The 26,442-nt window shown below is 40.2% G+C and overlaps 1 protein-coding gene across 1 annotated transcript in view; it reads left to right on the top strand.

Annotated features, from left to right (window-relative positions):
• The first annotated feature begins 2,406 nt into the window (after nt 1–2,406).
• DKK3 (dickkopf WNT signaling pathway inhibitor 3) overlaps nt 2,407–26,442 on the top strand; it is a 28,231-nt gene continuing 4,195 nt past the window's right edge. Inside the window, exons 1-5 of the mRNA XM_035327485.1 lie at nt 2,407–2,725; nt 6,875–7,012; nt 7,508–7,591; nt 23,709–23,801; nt 25,566–25,710. Of these exons, the coding sequence (XP_035183376.1) occupies nt 2,528–2,725; nt 6,875–7,012; nt 7,508–7,591; nt 23,709–23,801; nt 25,566–25,710 (658 nt within the window). The 5' untranslated portion in view covers nt 2,407–2,527. The remainder of the gene's footprint in view (nt 2,726–6,874; nt 7,013–7,507; nt 7,592–23,708; nt 23,802–25,565; nt 25,711–26,442) is intronic.

Here is a 26,442-nt window from a genome sequence, read left to right as displayed (position 1 = left end):
AACTCCTATATCTCAGACCGAGCTTAAAATTTTGATATGTTTTTCATGTATGAAGATGGTCAGAAAGTTAAACACAGAGCTGATCCAGCAAAATAACTGTATTTTTTTACACTAGAGTTACTCAGTCCTGACATTTACAAGTTTCCATGTAGTAAAACCTTATGTGAGTAGAAAAAAAATACTACAACTCAGAGCTTTATAAATCCAAGCATTCTTATAAAACAAAAGAGCAGTAAAAAGAGTAGCCATTTAATAATGTTATCACATCTTTATCTGTCTGGATAGTGTCTCCCATAGAAAACCATTAACTGCTACTGTACTAATAAAACAAACATTTTCACATAGGAATTAAATACTGCTGACATGCTAAACAGTATTTTTCACGATTGTAGTATGAATATTTGAATTCATTTTAGGCCATAAGCATTCAGTTTGCTACTTGTTATTCCACCTACTCAGTTAGCTGCACCAAGTCTGGTTTGCCCTTGGCTGCTGTCACACCTGGCCTTTCAAGCTGCTGTCAGCTGGGACTCAGTGGCAGGGCACAGTCTCCCACAGGATGCCAACTATGATCATCCACTGAGCCTCCGTCACTGAACTGGGCAGCTTTCCCATGGGTTTCATACCTAAATCACCATTGGCCAAAAGCCACAACCAAGTACTTTGGTGTAGGCATCCTGCACGCTTGGGGAGTAAGGGAAAGGAGCACTAGAGAGGATGAGAGCTGCGGGTGCACACCATTCGCTCCAAAGGTGATGGGGTCTGCCCAGCAGCTGGGTGACCCCTCGGCGGCACCAGCTTGGCACCCCATCTTGACTGCAGCCACACAGCACAGCCTCCTCAGGGGAAATTCAAAGCAACTGCCAAGACACATAGAGCTTAAGATGGAAGAAACTGCTAATGTCACTTGTTAGTTCCCTCTCCTAACTCTGCTAAGCAGGGAATGCTGGCTTTTGGGTTTGGGGATTTTTGCCTGCTGGTGAGAGATTTTGTCTTTGCTGTATTGTTATCTGATGTTGTTTATACTTACATCCTTCAGAAGGATGCCTTTTCTTTTCATAGATTAGCCAGACATCTTGCTACTCTTTTTTTTCTAATTGAGTGACTGTTCACAGTATAATTGTTGGAAAGGGAAAATAACTCAATTAAATGGTAAATGAACATTCAAAATAACAAATGTTTGAAACACTGAACACAATGTAATGTATGTCCTTTAAGTGAATAAACAATGTGTGGGGAAAAAACTCAAACATGCATGATTCCCTACCCTACTGATTTCAGGAATGTGCTCTTTTGTCCCAAAACTCATCCAAGCCGGAAGTGGTTTCTATTCTCCAGAATCACCAATTCAGATGATGGCTGTCTTTGACAGGAGGGCATTCACCATGGCAAGGGAGCATTTTTGCCTCAAATTCACCTTAAGGTTCTTGTACTGAGGCTGACCAAAGTCTTTCAAACTCTTTCTGTGTAGTAGTTGCTTTTCCCAACTACGCTTCCACCTAGAATTATGCCAGCTTATTTTATCTTCCATGAATTCATTACTTAATGTCTAAGAATAAATTACATCTTGACAAAAGATCGTATGTGGTTTTGTATAATGCAGGATTTTTTATTTTATTTTATTTTTTTTTGTATAATATACCTTTCAGGAGATGTTCTCAAAATCTTCAGATACTCCTCAAAGAATATTAATGGTGTGTCCAAAAGGAAACCTTCTGTGGCACTGAAAAAAAGTATAAGCTTCAGAATCATTTAGGTTGGAAAAGCCCCTACAATAAGTAGTATGTTTCTATGATATGTGGGAGCTGGGAGACTGGAGGAAGGGTTTCCCTCTGGGCACAGAGGGGGCCTAACAATCTCCACTCCTTTCTACTGCCTTTCTGCTAGAGCTGCATGAAGCTTCTTCAGTCTGCCAATAACTATGGAATTTATATTCGTGATTATCGTAATTTGCAGGAAATGTTTAGGACAAATATGTTCTGCAGAAATACTTTACTCACTATTACCTCTCATCCAGGCTCCAAAATAAAATGAGTTTTCTCTTGGAACAACATTGTTGCCTCAGAGCAGCCAGCCGCCTACAGATAAAACCATCTATGAAATTCTTGAGGTGCAGCATGGACAGGAAGAGTAACGTGGAGGCTGGGGAAGATGCACACAGATAAAAAATGATGATGTTGTCTGAAATTTCGGGGAAAAGGTTTGGAAGGAAGTCATCAGAGAGAGTGGGGTTATTGGACAGCCAGATGCTGGATGTATCAACTCTCAGAGAACTAGCTGACGAGCCTCACTGAAGACTAGAAAGCAAAAAAGCCCCCGTCTCGCTCTCCTCACGCCCAGGCCCGCGAAGCCGCGGGGGGCCGCGGGGGCCGGGCCAGACCAGGGCGGGCCGGCGAGGGGCTGCGGGGGGCTGCGGGGCTGGCGCTGCACTGCACTGCGGAGCCGCCCGCTGCCGCCCCGCCCCGCCCCACCTCCGCGCTGCCAGCCCGCAACCGGCACGGGGAGCGGCGGGAGCAGTGCCACCGGGATGCGGCGGGGACCGACACCGGCCGCGGGGCTGGGGCCGCGGCGGCTGCTGCTGCTGGCGGCCGCGCTGGCAGCTCCGTGCTGCGCCGCGGCGGGGGATGGCGGGCGGCGGCGGGCCGCCAGCCTGGGCGAGATGCTGCGGGAGGTGGAGGCTTTGATGGAGGACACACAGCACAAGCTGCGCAACGCCGTGCAGGAGGTGAGGGGGGGAGTGGAGGGCGGCGAGGTGGGGTGGGGTGGGGTGGGGTGGTGGTGGTGGCGTGTCCCCCCTTCCCGCCCCTTCTCCTCCAGGGCCGGGCCGCACCTGCGGGCAGCGGCGCGCGGCGCTAACATCTCACCCGCCCTCGTTAGAGCCGTTACCGCCGCCGCGCCTGAGGGGCGAGGAAAGGCGGCGGGCGGCCTCCGCTGAGGGAGGCGCCGGGGGGTGCCTGTGGCGGAAGCGCTCCCCTGCTGCCGGCGCTGCTCGCTCGCTCCCGCGCGCCTCTGGGCTTGCGGTGCCTACCGCTCGGCTCCCCGGCCGAGCCTCCCTGCCGCCGAGCCTCCCTGCCGCCGAGCCTCCCTGCCGCCGAGCCTCCCTGCCGCCGAGCCTCCCTGCCGCCGAGCCTCCCTGCCGCCGCTGCCCCGCGCTGTGCCGTGCTGCGCGCTAGGGGGGGCGCTGGAAAGCCAGCCCCGCCGTGTGAGGGCAGGTCGTGAGGGAAACGTGCGGGCAGACATCTGCCTGGATCCTAAAGCAGGAGCAAAAAGGGACGTGGCAAGGGGAGGAGTGAAGGGAAGCCTTACTTTAATGTTGTGCAGCAGCACCTAAAACGCCAGAGGTGATCGTAGATAAGGATTCAAAGGTGTAAGATAATCCTGAAGATGTATGTGGAGAAGCAGCTTATTTTTCACGTAATTCTATGTCTTGATCTCAAGTTACTTGCCCAGAATCACACAGGACCTGTTTCAAAGCCACTAACTTAATCTAAGACCCCAAGCCATTGTCTCACATATCAGTCAAAGCACATATTCCTGCATTCTTCCCGCTTCTGGGCTTTTTCCCTGTCATGTTCAAAATCTTCCTTCCAAGTTCTCTCTTTCACTTAAAATTTAGTTATGTAGTCCAAAAATCCTTTTACTCACAGGCCACAAGGGACACAGACCTTTGTTTACAGTAATTAGATCATTTCTGAACTTCTACTGTTATCCAGATGGTTGCTGAATTCTGCTTGTCATCCATTTCATTTAGGCTGTAAACACAATGAGACAAACCGTTAAAAAACCATGCTTTACAATACAAAAAATATGCTTAGTTGTAAATAAGGATGTAGTTAAAATGTCTGCGTATTTTACTGCTCCTATTAAAAATGTTTATTCGGGATTGAGGAATGGTCTGTATAGAGCGCACAACAGATGGATTCTTTGAGGTGCATGAGAGCAGATAAATGCTTTGCTCGTAAAAAGGTTTGCAACTGTCAGTTAAAGTAGATACACCAGAAAGAGAGATTTTTGTCTTGGGAAAAATTCTGTTGTTCACCCTGGCTGAACTTGTGGCCTCCTGGCTCTGTCGCGGTGATTGCAAGTAACAGACGTGAAACAACTTGTTCCATGTTTGTATTGTTTACAAGGCTCATGCCCTTTTGCCATGCTTGCTCTGTTTTCTGATTCAGAGAACACTCTTATCACTTATTCTGTGCCAAGTCTTCATCTGGCAAACAAAGAAATGGGAATTGAAATAAATAGAGAATGAAATTCTGGATGTGTGAACCCTGACCTATAGGATTTCTGCTGCCTTCAAGGGGCTTTGCTTGTGACTCTCTCCTGCCAGAATATTTTCTCCCCTTTGTCAGGTGGGAAAGTGTGTCTGAAGCGGTTAGAGTTTTTCTGGGAAAAATAGAAAGCCAGACTCTTAACCAGTGTCGGCCTGTATAGATAGAGTTGGTAGAGTCCCTTGGGAGGCGGTTCTGAAGGGCAGAGGAGTCCAGGCAGGCTGGGCGCTCTTCAAGAGGGAAATCTTAATGGCGCAGGAACGGTCTGTCCCCACGTGCCCAAAGACAAGCTGGTGGGGAAGAAGACCAGCCTGGCTGAACAGAGAATTGTGGCTTGAGCTTAGAAGAAAAAAGAGGGTTTATAATCTTTGGAAAAGTGGGCAGGCCACTAGGGAGGACTATAAGGATATCATGAGGCTGTGCAGGGACAAAATTAGAAAAGCCAAAGCTCATCTGGAGCTCAATCTGGCTACTGCCATTAAAGATAACAAAAAATGTTTTTATAAATACATCAACACAAAAAGGAGGACTAAGGAGAATCTCCATCCTTTACTGGATGCAGGGGGAAACTTAGTTACAAGAGATGAGGAAAAGGTGGAGGTGCTTAATGCCTTCTTCGCCTCAGTCTTTAGCGGCAATACCGGTTGTTCTCTGGATACCCAGTACCCTGAACTGGTGGAAGGGGATGGGGAGAGAGATGTGGCCCTCACTATCCATGAAGAAATGGTTGGTGACCTGGTACGGCACTTGGATGTGCACAAGTCAATGGGGCCGGATGGGATCCACCCAAGGGTACTGAGAGAACTGGCAGAGGTGCTGGCCAAGCTGCTTACCATCATTTATCAACAGTCCTGGCTATCGGGGGAGGTCCCAGTTGACTGGCGGCTAGCAAATGCGACGCCCATCTACAAGAAGGGCCGGAGGACTGACCCGGGAAACTACAGGCCTGTCAGTTTGACCTCAGTGCCAGGGAAGCTCATGGAGCAGATTATCTTGAGAGTCATCACGCAGCACTTGCAGGGCAAGCAGGCTATCAGGCCCAGTCAGCATGGGTTTATGAAGGGCAGGTCCTGCTTGACAAACCTGATCTCCATCAATGACAAAGTGACGCACTGGGTGGATGAGGGAAAGGCTGTGGATGTGGTCTACCTTGACTTCAGCAAGGCTTTTGACACTGTTTCCCACAGCATTCTCGTCCAGAAACTGGCTGCTCTTGCCTTGGACTGGCGCACGCTTCATTGGGTTAGAAACTGGCTGGATAGCCGGGCCCAAAGAGTCGTGGTAAATGGAGTCAAATCCAGTTGGAGGCCGGTCACTAGTGGCGTTCCCCAGGGCTCGGTGCTGGGGCCGGTCCTCTTCAATATCTTCATTGATGATCTGGATGAGGGCATTGAGTGCACCCTCAGTAAGTTTGCAGATGACACCAAGTTAGGTACGTGTGTCGATCTGCTCGAGGGTAGGAAGGCTCTGCAGGAGGATCTGGATAGGCTGGACCGATGGGCTGAGGTCAACTGCATGAAGTTCAACAAGGCCAAGTGCCGGGTCCTGCACCTGGGGCACAATAACCCCAAGCGGAGCTACAGGCTGGGAGATGAGTGGTTGGAGAGCTGCCAGGCAGAGAAGGACCTGGGAGTGATGGTTGACAGTCGGCTGAATATGAGCCAGCAGTGTGCTGAGGTGGCCAAGAAGGCCAACAGAATCCTGGCCTGTATAAGAAACAGTGTGGCCAGCAGGGCTAGGGAGGTGATCGTCCCCCTGTACTCAGCTCTGGTGAGGCCGCACCTTGAGTACTGTGTTCAATTTTGGGCCCCTCGCTACAAGAAGGACATGGAGGTGCTTGAGCGAGTCGAGAGAAGGGCTACGAAGCTGGTGAGGGGCCTGGAGAACAAGTCTTACGAGGAGCGGCTGAGGGAGCTGGGCTTGTTCAGTCTGGAGAAGAGGAGGCTCAGGGGTGACCTTATCGCTCTCTACAGGTATCTCAAGGGAGGCTGTAGCGAGGTGGGGGTTGGTCTGTTCTCCCACGTGCCTGGTGACAGGACGAGGGGGAATGGGCTTAAGTTGCACCAGGGGAGGTTTAGGTTGGATGTTAGGAAGAACTTCTTTACCGAAAGGGTTGTTAGACACTGGAACGGGCTGCCCAGGGAAGTGGTGGAGTCCCCATCCCTGGAGGTCTTTAAAAGACGTTTAGATGTAGAGCTTAGGGATATGGTTTAGTGGGGCCTGTTAGTGTTAGGTCAGAGGTTGGACTTGATATCTTGAGGTCTCTTCCAACCTAGAAATTCTGTGATTCTGTGATTCTGTGATACCAAATTGTCACTCATCTCAGCACACTTTTTCCTCACAGAGACTGACTTCTGCTCATTATTTAAATTGTCCAGAGCTCAAGGGCTTAGCTCTCCAGTGTTTCTATAGTCCAGTAAAAGAGCTGCTGTGGTTGCTGTGTGAAACAGCTGAGTGAGTGCTCCCATACAGAGGGATCTATATTAACAGTATCATACAATTAAACAGGGCTTACTGAGGGCTGGAAAAGATATGTTGCATCTTCTCTTTTGTGTAATCATTTCAGCTTGCTAATTTTCAGTTGGTTTATTTAAATCTGGCAGATGGAAGCTGAAGAGGAAGGGGCAAAAAAACTCTCAGAAGTAAAGTTTGAAAACTTGCCTCCCACCTACCATAACGAGTCCAATACAGAAACCAGAATTGGTAATAAAACTGTTCAGACTCATCAAGAAATTGATAAGGTATGAGAAAACGTACATACCAAGCTGTTCATTCTCACATGACCTTTTCTTCAAAAGTAAAAACAATTTTGCATGTTTTGCAGAGAAGCATGAGAATTTGAAGCATAAATTTTCCTGATAATTACTTTTGGATTTTATTGTATTTTATTTGCTTGCCTGATAGGTTTAGGGTCATATAGCATAAAAGTTTATTGTAAAAAAATTATTATGAAAAGAAATGCATATTAAATGTAGAACACAGGTATGGCAATCGCATAGGTAATGAAAGAATGATAATTTCTCACTCTGTTAGCATCATTACAGTAATGTTTCAAATAGTTAAGGAGTTAGCTTTGTCATCTACTTTTTTTCCTCCAAATAAGGATTTTGCCTGAGTACCAGGAAGATGGGAAATAGCAGGGTGGGAATTAATTATAGCAGAATATGACTGAGAGTAACAAAGGATTATAATTTAAAAATGTAGTTTGATTTATTATTGTTCTTTTGCCATATCAGGTTACTGATAACAAAACTGGATCAACAATTTATTCTGAGACAGTTATTACGTCTATAAAAGATGAAGAAAACAAAAGAAATCATGTAAGTGAACACATTTTTTCCCCTTGAAAGTTAAACAAATACTTTAAATTCACCTGTCTGAAGAAAGTTATATAGTTCGTGGATCGGCATAGCCAAATTTCTGAATGTTTTAAAACTCAAAACTATTAATGTAAGCAGTCATTTATTTTTTTTTGTAGTTTTTGTTTGTTTGTTTTTAATTAGTTTAACTTAGGAAAACTAAATTACAAACTTGTAGGGGAGTTTCAATGCTGCAGTTAACTGAGATGCTTGATCTGAATATTGAATTTGTCCATCAAATGTAACTATTATACTCAAATAGCAAAGATATACAGCCCTTTCTAACGACTGTGAATAAACCCTCAGTGTAACAGTGCTTTTGGTTTTTATAGCAAAATTGTTTTATAGACTTTTAACTCTAGAAAATAATCCCTATTTGTCTGTCTTGAGGAGTCTGTGGAAAAACATATGGTTCTATTTGCTTTTCGGCCTTGCCTGGTGGTGAGAACCGGTTGTGAAATGACCCTTTGGGGAGGGGGAGAGTGGAGGACAATTCCCTTTACCTCTGGAAACACAATTGTTCAAAGATTCAAAAAGAAGTTTAAAAGATTATGAATATTCTTTACCATCTACTAGCTCATCCTATGTCTGTCACTGAATGCCCTGTGGCAGCATGGCCTTTTGGCTAGCGGATTCTGAGTATGTAAATGATCTTTTCTAATACTGATCACATTGGTTTAGTATTTCTGCCAGACTGATTCTGCATCTTCCATGGATCAAGTTGTTTTTATGTCCTACTGTACCCCTGTGTTTTCTAACTTCCCTTTCGCTGTTGATGCAAGTGAAGGTTTTTTTGTTGTTGTTTATTTGTTTGGATTTTTTTTGGTTTATGACTGAAAGGAATACTTATCTCCATTAACCTCCCTTGTGCTGCAGATGAAAGGGCATTTTTAGATATGGGCACGTAAGCTTATACATTCATCATGAAAATTTTAATTGGCGTATGTAGGTAGTAACTAGAAAACCAGCTTTTGTCTGGTGGCTGTTTTATATTCCACCTGAAACTGATCCTGGGCACCCCCCCCCCCCCAGGCTCTCTATACACCACTCCAATTCATAATAGATCATTGCACTTTTTAGTTTGGTGTATCATTTTCCTTTCACTCCAAAGTCAAAAGTCAGGCTAGATTAGAAAACTAAACTGTCCAGCAATTCTAGCAAATCTGAGATATACTGCTGCAGCAACAACCAGATGTTAAGTCTTGCAAAGCCTCTGCCATTGAGGGCAACGGTCAGCATGTACTAAGTTAGATCAACTGTTAGGTTTTCTTCAGATACTTTCGTGCTCTTACTAGGACAGGACTTGCCAGAGTTTCCTCTGGTAGCTGGCTTTCTCTAACTAATAGTTTATAATTTAATTTAGTTTAACATGTCCTGGCTTATTTTAGTCTAACTTTCTTCCAGTTCTCTCTTTGAAGTTCTCCAACTATTTTATAAGACATTAGAAAAAGAAAAAATATGGCGGTAGTTCCTAGGTGTAAATCCTGAAATTTGAGCATCTTCTCTGCTGTCATCCAATGACTGAGCTTTCCCTCTTTCAGCTCATGTTTTTATACTGCTATTAAAGTTGGGAATGGCAAGTAGCAAAATTAAGTTGCTTGTGCTTTCTTTTTAACTGTTTGACAAAGGTTATAGATGTAATGGTAAGTCAAGGTACAAAATAAATTGCAAGTATTCTAAGGTACAATTTGGTTTTATAGAAAGTGCTAACATATTTCAAGATGCTTTTTAATAATGAAATATGTGTAATGAAGGCAACTTAAATATCTTCTCTTTTTTTTTTTTTTTTCAAACAAGTATGGTCATCATCTTCAAAACCAGTGTACAGAAGCAAACCTTTCAACTTTCTTAGCACTGGAACAAAACGCTAGCATTGTTTCTTAATGTATTTGGCTTGCTTGTTGTATCTATTTGTTCTTCACAGCTATAAAAATATAAGTTAGCTTTCTCCAATGATCATACAAAGTTCTTTATAAGCTTCGTATATCTAGTGAATGATATTATCTATGTTCTCCTTATGGGAAAGTTGCCTCACTTAATAAGGTAGTGCTGTGTCCAGAACCAATATAGTGATTAGTCTTCCAGCTAAATAAAACTAGCTATTTTTTTTTCTCAGACTTCATGGTGGCAGACCTCATTGAACTGATGATTGCAGTAACTTCTAATCATTTAGATCCAGGGAGGCTTTTTTCAATATCCTTTCTGCAGCAGCTACTGAGACAAAACATTTGTTAACGTTTATTTGTCTCTCACACTCTTTTGACCTTTGAGCATGCCCATGGTACAAACACTTAATTTAAAGGTTGCCAAGTTAGAGAAAACTTTAAATGGGAAAAGCAACCAACAGACATATTTTATCCTTGTTTAAGGGGACCAGGCAGATCTACATATATTAATTTATCTAAGAAATACCTAACAGAATCAAATCTAAAAATACTTGAAAACTTTAAACATTAAGGAAGAATATACTTAGGGTACTGCTAGGCTGCAGAACTATTCTAGGAGTAATCACATGGGACTGAGAATTGGAAAAATTGGATTACAGCTGGAAAAACATGCTGCCAAGGAGAGATCTACCAAGTGGAAGAAAAAAAAAAAAGTTCAAATTAAAAAGTACCATTGCTCAGATATGTCAACTTAAGACAAAAATATTGGGAAAATGAGTTAAAGGAGTTGCCAAAAACTTTTCACTGTCTCCTTAGGTAATTCTTATATATGTTGATTTTCATATGTGAGGTGTTAAGTGACATTGTAGGATGCCTCAGTCACTTTCCAGGCAGCAGGTTTTCCAGTCCACTGGAAGGCAGAAGTTATTCTACTTCCTGGCTGCTTATTTTAAATGTTAGCAGCAAAGTAATACATGTATAGCTCTTGTATTCTGTGGGCAGTTTGAAAGGAAAACCTTTTGAAATCTTTTTGGAGATTATCTCTGTGGGCCTCTAAATACAGCTAGTGTATGCTGTTCTGTAATACACATCCTTGATACCCATCAGTGATTCATCCTGTTGTGTAGTGTAACACAACAAGTGGTTTGTATAGTTATAGCTGTAAGTACTGACAATCATTTGAAAAGGGGCAGATAGTGACACTTTGTTCTGAGGATGGAGATGCTGGTAGCAGAAGCTGTGAGGAGCCAGCCACTGGGAACCGGCCTGCTGTTCTAATGCTATTCAGGTATCCTTCAGACTGGTGCCTCTTTAGAACAACGCTTCTGTTTATTTTCACTCTGCCAAATAAAAGAAATAGGCACCAGCTATCACACAAACTCAGCTTTTATGCTTGTAGGGAAACAATGCTGCAAGCCAAACCTGCCTTGTAGGTTCAGTTTATAGGCTTGGCTTGTAAAAGTTAAGGATTTGCACAGCTCCTGCTCTTTAGGTATATAATTGGGTGGTAAATATGAGACTTCATCAAACAACTCAGCAAACCATCTACCCTAAAATGTACAGTCTATATAATTTATTACAGTACTAATTAATAATAATTGCAACCTCACAACCCTCATTTCTCATTTATTCTCTGAGCTGAGTTAGAAGCCACTGAAATCATTGAGTTTTTTTCATTGATACTTTTGGACTTTAAATCCTGATGTAAAAGCTGCACAGGTAGGGAAGGATGTGCTTTAAAACCCATCAGTCTTGCAATAATAAATCTGCATTCTAACCAGAATCAAATTCAGCACTGGAAAAGCAGTTTCATGGAAAATAAATTTTGCCTACTTTTTAAATCACGGTGCCTCTGCTACCCCATGTCCTCCCACAACAAGTAGAAATTTACATATTTATTATACATATAAATGGTGTATCTATACACTATGTACAGGTATATATATACGTATATTACAGAAACATTAGACATAATCTTCTACACATGCATATTCCTCTCTCAGACATTATTTGTTTTTGGCTTTGCATCACAAAAGTATTCTCTTTAGACTATATTCTTTGTTACTGAACGGCTCAGTTGATAGTATTTTGATAGCCAGAAGATTATCGGTATTTTAAGCCTCCAGAAGAGGAACTAGACTGCTTGCCATTTCTGGCACTGAGACCTCGTTCTCAAGAGGTGTTGCATTGTTTGGAGGTGCCATTTACATTCCCAGACTAACATTCATTTTCTCGGATGTCAGTAAAGACTGACAAGTTACCAGCATAGATCCATCAGTCTTGTATCACTGAGGAGGCCAAATACGAGCAAAGTAGCTGGATGTGCATGTTTTTATGCCTGTGTAGCATTTTACATCCACTTCCTTTAAGGTTTAAGGTTCAAATATTCTATAATTTACTTTCCTGGGAATGTAGCCTAGCATGCAAGTTAACAGAGTAACTCCAGTAGAAAGCTTGGTATAGAGTACAGAACATAATGTAACAGTGCTTTTTATTACCATGTGAAAGTCAAAAAGTTTTCTGGTTTGTTGACTAGTTCTATTTTAATTGTGGTACACTAGCCTAGTCAATGAAAAGGAAGCATGAACAATGAAAATGCAAGGAAACAAAATTGATACTGGTAGGATTTACTGCAAAAAGATTAGTTGCTTTTCTTAGTTGCATTTGGAGTAGTGTTTTATGCAAGTTCTAACTCAAAGCTACGGTACCTAAGATTTTTTTCTTGTCTGTATTCATCTGATAAATAAAAATAGCAACTTTTATAGCAAGTAAACTCTGATAGAAGTACATCTGGTTGCTCTCAGTTCTCTTCCTTGCAACTGTGTTTTGAAGATGCTAATGTTTTGGTAATGTGTACTGGAGGAGTATCATGCATTTCTCAATTAGCTTTGGCACTATTAAAAACATTGCTTTGTTTTGCCTGACCTTCTTGATAGAAGCTGTTCAGAGCACAGCTGTACCTCCTCATTCATTAGAAGGTACAGGTCATGTTTCTTTGTGGGAGAGTAGAGAGGTGCCTCCAGTGTGATACTGTGCAAGGGACTTGCTCTCTCTGTGAACAGGTGCATGTGTGCCTGTATACACATGTGTATTTGGCATGAGCCTTCTGCAAATACAGCAGCTGATTAGTAGTTTCGAATACTCAGGTGCTTAGGAAAGAGAACCCGTGATACCAGGGCAGGTTAGAAAGTCCTGTCTGGATCCCTGCAGCTCTGGGCAGGGAGTACTGTACCACTGTGGAACTGCTTTTGCAAGCTGACTTGACCTGTTCTGGAAATGACTGTCATTTTTTTTTATTTTTTTTTTTACAGATTAAATGTGAGTTTGACACTGATATGTAAATTTAAAAGTGAGTGGAGAACAAAAGCTCCAGGGTCCTAAAGGTTTATCTGTAGAGATAGAATAGATAGGCATTTTAATGGCCTTACTTACAACATTTTTAAGCCTTTAAGTAAGAGATTTATCTTTACTCTGGTAGTAAGATAGTAAAAATAAATAATTAGAAAGTATTTAAACATTAACTTCTGGGGTTCTATTTCCCTCTTCAACTTGTAAGACGAGATTTCTAGATAAAAATCTGCTATAAATGGCCAAGCTGTAGTACATCTTAACCAAACTTGTAGTTATCTGTGATTATCCAGAACTGCTAAAGTTACTGCTTGATTCCTATTTGAGCAACTTATATGATTTCTCTAAGCATGTTCTCAGCCATATACAAGAGTTGCACTCTTTGAGATTGGTACTGCTCCAAGGAGAGGAGTTCCTACAAGTGCTGAAGTGAAAACGAACTTTGAAAATTGAGAAGGAAGCATTTCTGGAGTGAAAATTGCAATTTGTCCATCAGCAGCACTGCAGGAGAGCAGCTGATGGCAAAAATTTGAACATCCAGGATCTTGGTGCTGATGTCTGCTCTCTTTGGTATGTTAGTATCTCAGGGAAGATATTTATTTTGGGAATCCCAGGTCTACATTTGGGTCCCATTTTTTTGTTTCATTTTTTACAGAACTTATAGGCTCTGGTGACTTGCAGTTGACAACCTTAAGCTAACAATAGACACACTAAGTGCATTATTGGATTGAAATCCTGGTCTGTCTGTAGCCAAAAATCCCATAATATCTAAAACTGGTAGTTTTTGTATACTTAATCATTCAATTCATTAGCACTTTTAGTGTTCTTTTCTGTTAACTGTCCAGTCTGCTTTGTTGGCATCATTTGTTACACGAATCTTGTGCTGACTAGTGCAGTTCTTTTGAAATCACTCCACCCTTTAGTAAGTTCTTAGTGTAGGAGTAGATAAAGGCAATCTTCACTTCCTAGCTAATGCTTTGAGGGAGAATTAATGAAAGAACTGTGTCAGTTTTTCAAGTTTACATACTAAAGAGTAACTTGAGTACATTATTTTACTATTAGTTATAATGTAGGCTAAAGCTTTTTGCAAAAAATACATGTATAGCTTACAGTGGCAGTCATTTAAAAGAGAGAACTCGAGTTTCACAAGCCCTTTGTAAGCAGAATATCTGCATGTTATTGTACTCTCTTTTGCTAATTGCTGATTTTTAAGTAGTACGTCTCAAGTGCTTGCAAGTCATAGCTTGCATTTTAAAACAGAACACCTCTTGTAGGCAAGGTTCCCATCCAGTCCCAAACCTCCTAAATTCCTGCAGCAGAACTACTGAACAACAAGGTTCGGACATTCTGAACATTTGGTTGAAGCCCCTTTTTTTCTTCTTTTCAGTTTCAGTTCTGACATTGTAGTGTATGAAGCTGAAGGGAAGGTGCACATAGCTCTTGGGGGCAAGTAGCTTGGGTTAGAGTGGGAAGGGATGTGGAGGTGGGTACAAAGGGAGAGAAGATAAAGCCTAAGATGAGAAAAAATGTGCAATTAGTATTTTGAATTGCTCTTATATATGTTTCTGGAGTACTTAGGATATGTATCTTGTTTGTAGAGCAAGGGACATTATCTTCTTGTTCTGAAAGGTGTGATGGAGTGTGGATGTAACTATCAGTGTTCATATATAACACTGTAAGCACCAGATGCTTCTTACTGATGCAAAAGCTATGAAGAGTTTTAATTTGCTCACGGGTAATAGAATGGCCTTACTGTAAGTCACAGCATGTCCCTAAGACCAAAAGTTTTACTGGTCATGTGATATTTGCAGGACAGTTGCCAAAAAATCTGAACCTTAGCCTCCATGAATGGAAAGATGTATCATTAAGGGGTTTGAAACCCTTGCATGTCACCTCTGCTCCTGCATGAAGAAACTTCTCCAAGGAAGAAGGGTGGGAAAGCTCTGTAATAGCCAGCTGATGTGTGTGTCAGAGGCTGTGTCCACATCTTCTTTTACTTACATGAGTCCATTCTGATCTGGCTTGTTTTCTCAGAGACAACACCGTGTAGAAAGTTACGGGTCTTTGCAGAGAATCCACACATGAATGGATAGTGTGTGCAAACAAGATGGTTTTGTAATACTATAGGGCTGCAATGGTCATGGTGCAGAGAAAAGTGAGACCTCAGTTTCCATGGACTCAGATATCATGCTTGGTGACCCCAAACAAACAAGCAGGTGTAAACAGCTGCTAGACCTTGTCAGAGTGAAGAGAAGCAAGGTGCCTTTTGCTGAGAGGTGGGACAAACCAGGCAGGTGTTTGAGCTGAAAACACAGCAACCAAAGGTCAGAACACAGATCTTTATCACATTTTTTTTTGCCTTAAATAGCAGCTCAGATTTACAGGCCAAGAACTGATGCAACAGCAAATGGGTTATTCCTAATTAAAGGCATCAAATCTTGTTCCCATTTGTGTCAGTGCGAGTCTGAAGTAATTTGGATAACTTCAGTGAATTTACTTTGCTATTAAAAAAAAGTAGCTAGGATTTCACATTTTGCTGGTCTGCTAGTTTTAAGCTTTCTGCTAGCTGTAAGTTTTCTTCTGTCAAGTTTGGCAAAGAAAATTGTGTTGTGCTAATTAATATTCTGAAAGTAACATTCTTCATTAGTAATTCAGGTCAATGCCTGTGTTTGGGGATGTTTCAAACTTTGCCAGACCCTTGTGTTACAATGTAGTATTTCGTTTCCAGTTCAACTCCAAAACAAACAAAAAAATAGTATTTTTATGCAAAATCATATCTGCAGAAGAACTGCTTCACCATTTTTTTTTTTCTGTCTGAACTCTTACCCTTTGAGTAGCTAAATAACAAAAGGAGAAAGATTTTCTTTGAATAAATTTCTCCTTACCAAAAATAAACTATTACTATAACACAATCACAATGCCTAGAATTGGTTCAGTGTTCTAGGTGATTGTGTTAGTAAAAACACAACAACAAATCAGGAAGTCTACCCCTAGAAAGCTACAAAACAAGCTTTCCTCTAGAAGAATCAGTGCCCATCTGCATTCCTGTGTCCATCTACTTCTACAACTTACTTACAGTAATCCTGTTAGTCGTGGAAATCTGACTCGTCTGAAACTTTCCATCTGTGGGGAGGTATACATCATGTTTAGTGATCTACTTCTTCCTTGTTTGCATATGGGTTGAAAGAACTCTTCTGCAAAAAAGCCACAGTAAGGGAGTAGTGAGAGTAAAAAGAACAACTGTTTGCTTCTTTGGTTTTAGTACAGCCTTCTTATACTTCATGTGTTGAGTTTAGGGAACCAAGGCAGTCAAAATGTTTCTTACAGGTCATGTCCAAGTTACAGGTAAATATAAAAACAAATCATCAGGAAGTTTTTACTTTCCAGCTCTACTCGATCTACCTATTTAAGAGAAATTAAATATTTTTTCATCTCTATGAGGTAACAGAGAGAGTCAGGAGAATAAATCTTTTATGTGGGCTGGTGACAATTCTGTGAGCTGCTGACAGCTCTTGAGAGATCATGGTATGGACTGTCTTTAGACAGTAGTCAGAGTTTATCAGCAGTATTTCCTTTGGCCAGACACATGTAGCAAAACGAATCATATTATAGGAACAGCTTTAAAGCAAAAGAGATTTTTTTTTTTTTTTTTTTTTTTTCCAGTGGTTTTGCTTTACATAGTTTTAATGTGCTGGCTCCAGCAGATGCTTATTTGATTTTGAGCTGAAACCACATATCTAATTAACCAGTAAACTTTATCTGGTAGGGTACCAACATGTAGCAAAGATTTTAGGAAATGAATGTAAAGCATAAATGTTTTATTATTATTATTATTATTATTTTCCTTTACATCTGTTATGATCTTAGAATGATTGAGACATAAAAAATACAGATAAATGGGCCAAACGTGCAGCCGGTTTACATCTGTATTATACATATGTAAGGTGGCTGGGAGGTGGGCCCAGTAACACAGTTCCATATGCAAAAAGTCTAAGTTTTTTATAATCTTTCCCTGAGCTGTAGGAGGGAAGATAAATTAAAATCATGAGAATTACACTTGTTTTACACAAATGTGAGTAGGAGGAGAACAAATGAATGTGATCTGTGATTGCTTGGTCTTCTGTACACTTGTTTATGGTCAGAAAGATGTGCAAGTTGCTGCTAGTCCAGCTTGATGATGTTTTGTACTAACATTTACTGATACCCATACTCCAACCATGATAGTTGGAGGAAGGTGTTGAATTAATTTCTGTTTCTGTTCAGTAGGTAACGTACTCTAATATATCATAATTGGTGAAAAGATATATGGGATTGGAGTTTCAGATTTGTTCACTTATAATTCTGTCTGGAACTGACTCAGAGGCTGTTCTGTGAATTTACATCACATGAGGAATCCCTGAAAACTGTTCCCTTAGAAAGCCCACTTCTCCAGGGAATGGAAGAAGCATCTCACAGCATGTAGATAGCTCACATCATGGTATCAGTCAAAGGAAAACCTTTGTGGTCTGAGTCCAAGATATTTCAGAGCCATCAGCAAGGGCACTCCATCTTCAGGCAGACATTTATCTCATCTGTTCTCAAAATCCTCCAGTGTTTCTACAATTTATTCCAATGCTTTCCTACGCCCACCGTAAGATCTCTGATGATGTAATTTAAACCCTTTATTTTATCTGCAGCTCATAGAAAATAAATTATTCCCTTTTCTTTAGAGTAACAGCAGTCATCCACACAGTGAACTCTGCTATAGGCAAAATCCATTGTAGATGAATTCTTACCATGTATTTCTGTTCGAGTATTATCTTTGGCTGACACCTGAAAAGCACTAAGTCTGTTGAAACTGTAAGCTACCAAGAGTGTGTATCACATAAGAACAAAGCACCTAAGATTCAGAGTTTGAAGTAAGTTCTGTAATGGACTGGGTACAAATTGGCATCAGCAAGGAGCTATTAAGTACATAAATTCTGTTTTGTACTGCTTTTCTTTTTGCACAGATGTTTCACATCCTTGCTGTGTACAGCTATTCTAGACTGTTTTGTTTTTATAACTTTTCAAAACGTACATAGTTTGGTAGTGAATCATGGAAACTTTGTAGCTGCTAACTGTAGAGAGAAAAGATGCCTGCATTGAAACAGCCCCAGGGCACATCATTTCAGGAGGGCTGTATCTTTGTATGGTTACTGACTATTTAGAAATAATGGCACTTTAGAACTTCGTGGAACAGTTGTACAGTGTTTCTGTAACTGTTACTGTATCTCAAGACATTTAGACTAGAAACAAAGATTTTCAAGACGATGGGGTATTAGACACCTTTTAGTTATCAAAAGTGGAAGAATTGTTCTTCATTTAATAGATCTACAGGTAGATGCATTTTTCTATTAAGACAATTTATTACAAAATCATTAGGAAAATTTTGTTTAGATACATAAATTAATATTTTCACCTTATTTGATAATCTCAAACTATGCAAAAAAAAGCTTTTCTTAACATGGAGCAATTAAACATGGAACTATTGATTTTGGGTCCCAAACTGTCTAATCCTTCAACTTCTAACTATTCTTCAAAATATTCATTCTCTAATTATAGATTTTAGTGTCCCTATGTATTTAAAAAAAAAGTGGAGTGAGTATATAGCATGACACTGAATTGCAGGAAGGCCTGAAGGAAGATTTTGCTGGAATTTCTACCATCCTGCCCTGCCTATGGTACACCTGACAAACAGGAGAAAAGCTGGACAAACATGCTATATATAACCTGTCCTGCCTCCTCTAGGGCAAGTGTGTGGGATGAGAGGAGAGTTCTGCTGCTGCAGACAGCTCCAGCAGTATGTAGCCATATATATATATATATGCATGTTTCCCACATAGAACTGGGGTGTGACTAGTACCACAGTTCACAACTCACGTTTTATCTTTTTACTGTGTCTTTTTTTTTTTTTTTTTTATAACACTAGTCCTTATTTTTATGAGTGCTATGTACTTGGCAGGACAGCAGTAAGACATTTGTTCTGCTGGAAAGTATTACAGAGGTTTTGAGATATTTCAAGGCAAATTAATTCCTATCTCATTAAAAATGAATGCATTATGTGCCCTGTCTAGACAACTAAGAGAGTAGGAGCTGGAACACTACTGCAATTTAGACTGGTAATAGTTTTCATAAGATGGTATTCCATTCTGTATACTTCTGTCATTTTTCTAATATGTGTAATACATGTAGGATATAGAACATTTTAATATTATTATTTGCTTTTTTGCTTACTGCTCAGCAGCTTTTGTCATCAGTCAGAGTCATTTTCTAATTGCTGCACCATCTTTTTAGCATTGCTTCCTTTGTTGTGTATCCCCTGGTAAAACTTCATTACCTTTCTGATGTCAGTGAATTTTGTCTCTTTACTTTATGGCTTTTGAACCTGAAAGCCATAGAAGGTTAGGAATGATAGCTTTGGAATGGCTGTCACTTTGACAAAATGTGCTGTTTTGGCTTACAGCTGTATAGAGAGTGCCAAGGCGAAAAAAAAAAAAAAAAAAAAAAAGTCTCCCTCTCCTTCAGCTGTTAGTTTCAAATCTCTAGTCACAAACTGCAAGTGGATCAGAATAAGTAGGCCGTACAGCTTGACAAAGGGAAGGAAAAAACGATTCTCCCATTTGAATCCCACTCATGTCAGAGCAGTCAGTGACAGTAGCATAAAACTGCTACTGAGTTTCTCTACTACAGCTGCACTGAATGCACAGGAGAATTTTCTGTTCCATATGCTTCCCCCCACCATAATGTTCAGTGTCTAAGTCTGATAAATGTATTAATCACCATGGAAAAGATGTACAGAGTAATCAACAGCTCCTTTCACTGCTTTCTTGGGTTCTAAGCTAAGGTGTAAAGAGCCTGGAAGGAAAGGAAAACCCACGCCAGGCAGTCATTTGCCTGTCCCAGACAGATATAATTTGAAGATACAAGAGGAGTGAAGAGAGAATTTGGTTTAAAATTATCTTTGAGAATGTGGGAGGGAGGATGAGTGGGAAAAGGGAATAGACCTGCTAAATGTCACCATTTTATTTAAAAACAATGATTCAATTTTGAAAGTCCCACAACATCAGAATAGTCTTGAGCATATTTTCTCGACTACACTTAGGGTGTTAAATATATGCAGTTAATTATGAGCTAAGGGGGAAAAAAGAGGAAAGTGAAATGAACATGATTTCAGTACATAATATATCACCAGCAAAAGGGAATGTGAAGTTATTACCATAGTGAGGTACAGAAACCAGATGAATACTGCAAATGAAAGGTTTCTTCAAGAAACTAGATTAACTCTGTCTGCATAGTTCTTTTGTAATTTCAAATGGGATGTTTGCTTCTCCCCCTTTATCCTTAGTGTGTTACATGAGCAGAGGATAACGGGGTCCACATCATAGTTGGCTACACTCATCAGTCAAGGACAGTCTGCCAGAATAGCCCATAGTGCCTTCTAGGTCAAAGGCTTGTTATTGGTGAAGTGTAAAGATCGTTGTATCACACTGAAATAAAATTTTTAGTTCTGTGCCTTCCATGCACACGTAAACATTCAAACAGAAGGAAAGTATCCTTGTCAAAACCTGTTAATGCTTACACCATGTCTGACTTGAACACTCTTAAGCTACCTCACACAGGCATCTGTTTCAGATTTCTGGTAGTTGTGTTACAAGCATACTTAACCATCAGTACTGTCAGTCATTTTTAAAATCTCACATAAGGAGCCTAATCATTCCTTAAAAAAGCAAATTACAGCTTTGGCATAATGTGCCAAAGACAAGAAAACTGAAGTTTCTTTCGGCAGTAGTTGTTTTAAATAGTCTAACTCAAAAAACAGAGAACCTTTTCCACAAATTCCAGTATTTTTTTCTTGCCTCTTTTTTTTCTTTCTTTCTTTTTTTTTTTAAAGGGTTTTGGAACAAATTTCAACCCCCAAATTACTTTCAGGTGTTGCAGGATATTCACTGTAGGGTACAATATTATAATAAAAGTCTACAGGACTGCCTGTATGTGCTTACAGGTACTACACTCATCTCCATCATGCCTTCTATTGTGTGGGGGTCCTAGTATACTTGCCTGCTTTCACTCTATTATTCTTTGCGCTTCTCAAACAGTGTATTTCTTAGCTGCCAGGTTAAATTATGCTCTGCTGCATGTCAGAAGCCAGCACTGCCTCTCCCCAGTTTATACACTGCTGACTCTGCAAAAGCAAGGCATTCTGAAAAATAACGTGGTTTACAGGATCCCACAAAGAATATGGATTGTTCAGAATCCATTGCAGCTGATGAAGATGCTTAGTTTTGTCCCTTGTTTAGCAACTGTTTTGTCTCAGGGTAGCCTGATTAGAAAAGGTCTGTTAGGAAAGAAAAAAAAAAGAATATCAAAAAGAGAAATGATCACGCATGTGCATGTATAAGAAGTATTGGGTTTTGCATTGACTGTGGATTATAAAACCTGAATGAAAGAAGCTGGTTTGGAGCATGGCACAAAATTTCACAGCTTTAAGAAAGCATATAAAAAGAAGCTTATTCCATGCCAGAAAAGAGAACTGTAAAAGGATTTTTTTCCTCAGCTGAAAACCTCATAATACTTGGGGTCTGAACTGGTGGGACACAATTCAATAAGAGGGGAAAGGCAGGGGACTCATTAGTGCAAGAGAAAGCAGTGATTGGAGAATTATAACTTAGATGTTAGGTGGTTTTAGAGCTAGAGAGAGGGCTATTCCATGAGCTTAAAAATGATTATGGTAAGATTTCTCCTCTGTGGAAAGGGACAATTGGAAAAACTGACTACGCTGAGACCTGGCTGTTTGCCTGAAAGTGGATGGAACAGGAATGAAACAGTATAGTTTATTCTGAATATGGTTTATACAGAGGGATTCATAAAAGAAGCTGACAAAACTATGGGTAGAAAATTGGCCAGAAAGAGCGTGGCAGCTAAGGAGAAGTGGCTAACTACTAACTTGGAACGACAAAAACTTAAAGATACTGTAGAACACTTGGATTTTGACCTACCTGATTATGTAGCAACACAAAAGCAAACAAGAAGAACATATACGGGATAATGAAGCTGCAAAAGCATTATGATAATAAGTAACAGCCTAGACCCAATGATAATCATCTCTTAAAATAGCTGAAAGGACTGCTTAATTATAAACATATAACCCCCATGTAACTTCACTGACTTGAAAAGAATCAGGCTCCAGAGTGTACTTGGCTTCTGTTCTACATCCATCAAACTCTTTGAAAACATCTCAGATGGCCAAAATGGGTAACTTAAACAAAGAACTGCTCTTCATGCAGAGCAGCCTTGTCTTGTACCGTGCAAGAAGCTTTTATAATGTTAAATATGGAGATCTGAAGACAGTATAGCTGCTTTGTCTTTCAGTGATTATAGTAATTTAAGTTTCACTTAAACTTCTCGATGAGTTAATTTTCAGCCCAGCTGATCATACAGAAACAAAACCCAGCTGGGATGGCATGGAGAAAGTCAGTTTGGGGAAAATGATCTAAAAAAAATAAAAATAAAAACTCAGTAAAAACTTCCAGTAAAGGTTGCATAAATGACAGTTAGGCTGCACCAAGAAGTGAGATTAGTATATACCAAGGAGCAGTAAAGTTGTTTCTTCAGAGAATTCAGGGAGTTTTAATTCCTTATTTTCTACTGACTAATAACACAAAGATAGCATCAGCCTTGTGATGGTACAAACCAGTGATGAAATAAAAGTGACTTAGACAGGAATAGTGCTAAGATTTATTCTTCTGTTAGCTTGATAGTTACCTGGAGAAGACATTTTTAGAATAGGATTAATCACTTGATTTTTGAAAGGTAATTATTAGATGTGAAGAAAAAAAGCTGCCCTCTCCCTGTGAACCAGAAGCTTCAGGGATGCACAAACTATACACTTGCTCTCTGTATTGCAGATTCTTCCTCACTGCCATACCTAAACACCTTTACTTTAATTACGCTCACCTCCCAAATAAAAATCCCTGGCGAAGAATTTCTGGTCAGTATTTGTATGTTAGCCCCATGCAGCACAAATGAAAAACAAGCAATCTCTACCTCGGCGCTGGTGGGACCTCTGGGTGAAGAAACTTCAGTCGGAGTCTGTGATTCAGATGGGAACTCAGGTGTCCCTCTCAGAAACAGGTTTGCTAAGGCCATGAAACGCTTCCAGGTTTGAAAAGCATGCCCAAGCAACTTCCTAGCCTGAAGCCTGTTGGAACACCTTAACTGAGTAGCAGAGGCTGATGCATTAGGGAACCATCTCCCTTTGGGCTGTCATTGCTTGCTTGGGGAAGCTGGCCAAGCTTCTGAGTTTTGGAGGTCAGCACTGATGTTGCTGGGGAGAAGTAGGACAGCATAAAGCTACCTGACCTGGGATCAAGAAAGTTGTTGCAGAATGATCTCCCACAGAGCATAAAGATACTCTTGGCTGCTGCAGCGTAGACTCTTAGACTTTGGTCTTGTCCCATTCTAAAAAACAGCAAATAAGTCAATCATGATTTAACTCTAATACAACTAAAATAGCTTTAATGCAAATGTCTTCAGGTTGTTTTTGTTGCTTGTTTTTCCTCAAGAGAGCAGAACAAAGAGAATTCATTTTCTTGAGGTTGTTGGTGTTAATATTTACACAAGATGTGAAGCTACCTAATGCTGTGCAGCCACATTGTTCTATTACAGAATGGTGGTTGTGTGAAAAAACAGAGAGAGCTTTTTTTCCCTTGAGTCCCAAATAAGAAATACAATCAATCAAGACCTTCCTTCTGGTGTTTCAAGGAGAGGTATGGATTTCCATCAGTGGCAAACTACACTTTTATTCTTTTTTTTTTTTTTTTTAGGAGTGTATCATTGATGAAGACTGTGAAACAGGAAAATATTGCCAGTTCTCCACTTTTGAATACAAGTGTCAGCTCTGTAAAACCCAACATAAAGTAAGTCCTGAAGTGATATGTGATCTTACGTAGTCTTTAAAAACTTACTATGTAAATTCTTGTTGTTAATGTCAAGAAATTAAAATCATTACCTGACAAGATGCACAGTTTTGTGTATTAGTAGATGTGTAGCATTTTACTTTTTCCCCCTGCCTGTTATCACAACTAAGTTATAAGGTTACATTATTTGAATATGCAAACCTTAGGAAGCAGCAAATCCCTGTCTTTTGAGATAACAGAAGTGTTTTTGGAAATAGCTATGCTTAGGTTATCTTGTGGAGGTGACAAGTGCCTGAGAATCTCAGGCTTCTTCTGTGGTGAAAAAAACAATGTAAGAGCAATCAGCTGAAAACAGTCTTTACCTAGCTGTCCCTTTTCACCTAGGTTCTGCTGATGGCCTCTTGTGAAAGTTGTTCTCCAAAGCATTTGCAGGCCATTAAGTTGACATTGCTGTAAAATCCTGTAATCAATACGATTAAAATCTTTTCCTGACATTATGTAAATGAGTTAAATGCTTTAAATGATTTAAATACTTGATAATTTCAGGGAGCTGTATTGACTTTAGTGGATTGAATGTGTGCTTAAATGGAAGTCCTGAATTATCAATCTTCTGTCATTAGGAAAGCTCACTCATACTTTAGAAAGTGTTAAAACTGATCATTTTTCTTGTTAACATGGAGTCATTAAAAATCAATTGGGATGTAACTGAAACCCAAAAGCCCTACTTTTCTATGCAGTGTTCAGTAGAGCATTTGTAGAAAAAAAAGTAAAAATTTGGTCCTGGCTACATTCCTGTTGCACAGTGAGTTCAGTGAAGTGAACTGACTGTGAAGTGTGAAAGTGAAGGTGGCTGGAACAACTCCCTGGCCTAGACTCCTCACAATTACAAGATATTTGTCTTTATAATTAGCAGTGTAGCCTTACTTCTTACCCTGTGTTAAGTACCTCCCGTGGGAGCCACTGGAAAAGAAACTGATTTTGTGTGGCTGCCCAGACAGGGCTTTACACAGACAGAAAAAAGCTGTTAAAATGATGACCTACTAGGAATCTTCAAAATGACAGTCAAACTACCTAAAAAAAGAAATAAAATGTCACAGTGCTTTTGCTGGATTGATTTATTAGGTGTGCATATAGCTGAAACACAAGGACAGTTGTCATACAAAGCTATCCTCAGGTATAGATTTGCACTTCTGATTTTCTGATTTCTTTTTTCAGAGATTTTTTTTTTCTCTTGGTTACAAAGGAAGTCTGGTTCTTATTACAACTAAAAATCGGATTTTAATAATTTTTTTGCTTTGCTCTTTGAAAGCAATCCTTCTTAACAAATTGTAAATTATGGACTGCATTTAACATTGGAAAAAAATCAGAAGTGGTTTCTACTGATGATATTTCGTTTATTAATTTTCTCTCCTTGACTGCAAAAATCTGGCCTCAAGTACACATTACACTGTAGGATGTCTGGCTACTGACCAATTTTCATTTATGTGCTAAAAAACAATTCAGATTTTGTAAGATTGAAAGAATAATAGCATAGAAGGGGTGCCATTATTCTACTGTAGATGTTCCTGTCCAGTAAATACTTTGGTGTGTGCTGGAAGTTGAGAACCTAAGCAATTCTGTTTAAACAATGGAAATGTTACACTATTTAAACCACATCCATGCAGCTGTCTTCAGGAACAAGGTCTAAATCCACGTTTAGCTGTCTATTGATACAGGCAATTAGTGCTAGAGCGACAGTTGTCACATGTTTTTTCCATTCACAAGCATTGCTCACGGGATGTTGAATGCTGTGGAGACCAGCTTTGCGTTTGGGGTGTGTGCAGGAAAGCCACTTCAAAAGGAGAGAATGGCACTATTTGTGAGAACCAACAAGACTGCAACCCAGGAATGTGCTGTGCTTTTCAGAAAGGTACACTGGTTTTGCTTTTTATCCTATTCATTTTATAATACAGGAGTGTTAATATTTAGCTGTTTTGCTCAGGTGAAGCAGATAACGACCTACTGATTCCATAGAGGTTTATGCCTTAGCCTGGGGCATGCACTGTGTTAACTTTATTATAGAAGCTTTAATAGAATTAGGAGTGAGAAACAGCCTGATAGGAGTGCACAACAGCAAAAGAAAAGCACACTGCACATTATAGAGAGGAACAGAACAAGTAGCACAAAAATCTGATGTCTTCAAAGTATCGTTTAAAAGAAGCAGAGATCTTTGTCAAATTTTCATTCAGCATAGTAAAAATAGAATTTAAAATGCATTAAATTAGTAGACCATCAGAGTCAGACCACAGATAGTCTTCATACTTGAGAGCTTTATATGAGGCTTCTAAGGGTACTGCGCACTATGTAATACTGACTGGACAGACAAGTGGAACAATGTTCCAGATTATGCTGTCAGTCCACGTGGGGACATGAAACTTGATTTACAAGGGAAAGGAAGGAGAGGAGAACAAGATACCAGACTTGACATCAATCCTAAATCCTGCCTGGACAGAGTCCAGCTTGTTACTCTTTTCTACCCACTAGTTCTTCACAGCTTTTACTCTAGTTCACCATAATTTAGTAATAACAGGATACAAGTCTAACCCTCTTTCCACTCCGCATAGATACTTTTCTATATTGCTTTTTTTCTGTTTTTTGCTAT

This window comes from Oxyura jamaicensis, chromosome 5 (assembly GCF_011077185.1).
Source record: "Oxyura jamaicensis isolate SHBP4307 breed ruddy duck chromosome 5, BPBGC_Ojam_1.0, whole genome shotgun sequence".
NCBI lineage: Eukaryota > Metazoa > Chordata > Aves > Anseriformes > Anatidae > Oxyura > Oxyura jamaicensis.
Note: the sequence above shows the minus strand (reverse complement) of the source record. Positions and strands in the feature narration are given on the sequence as shown.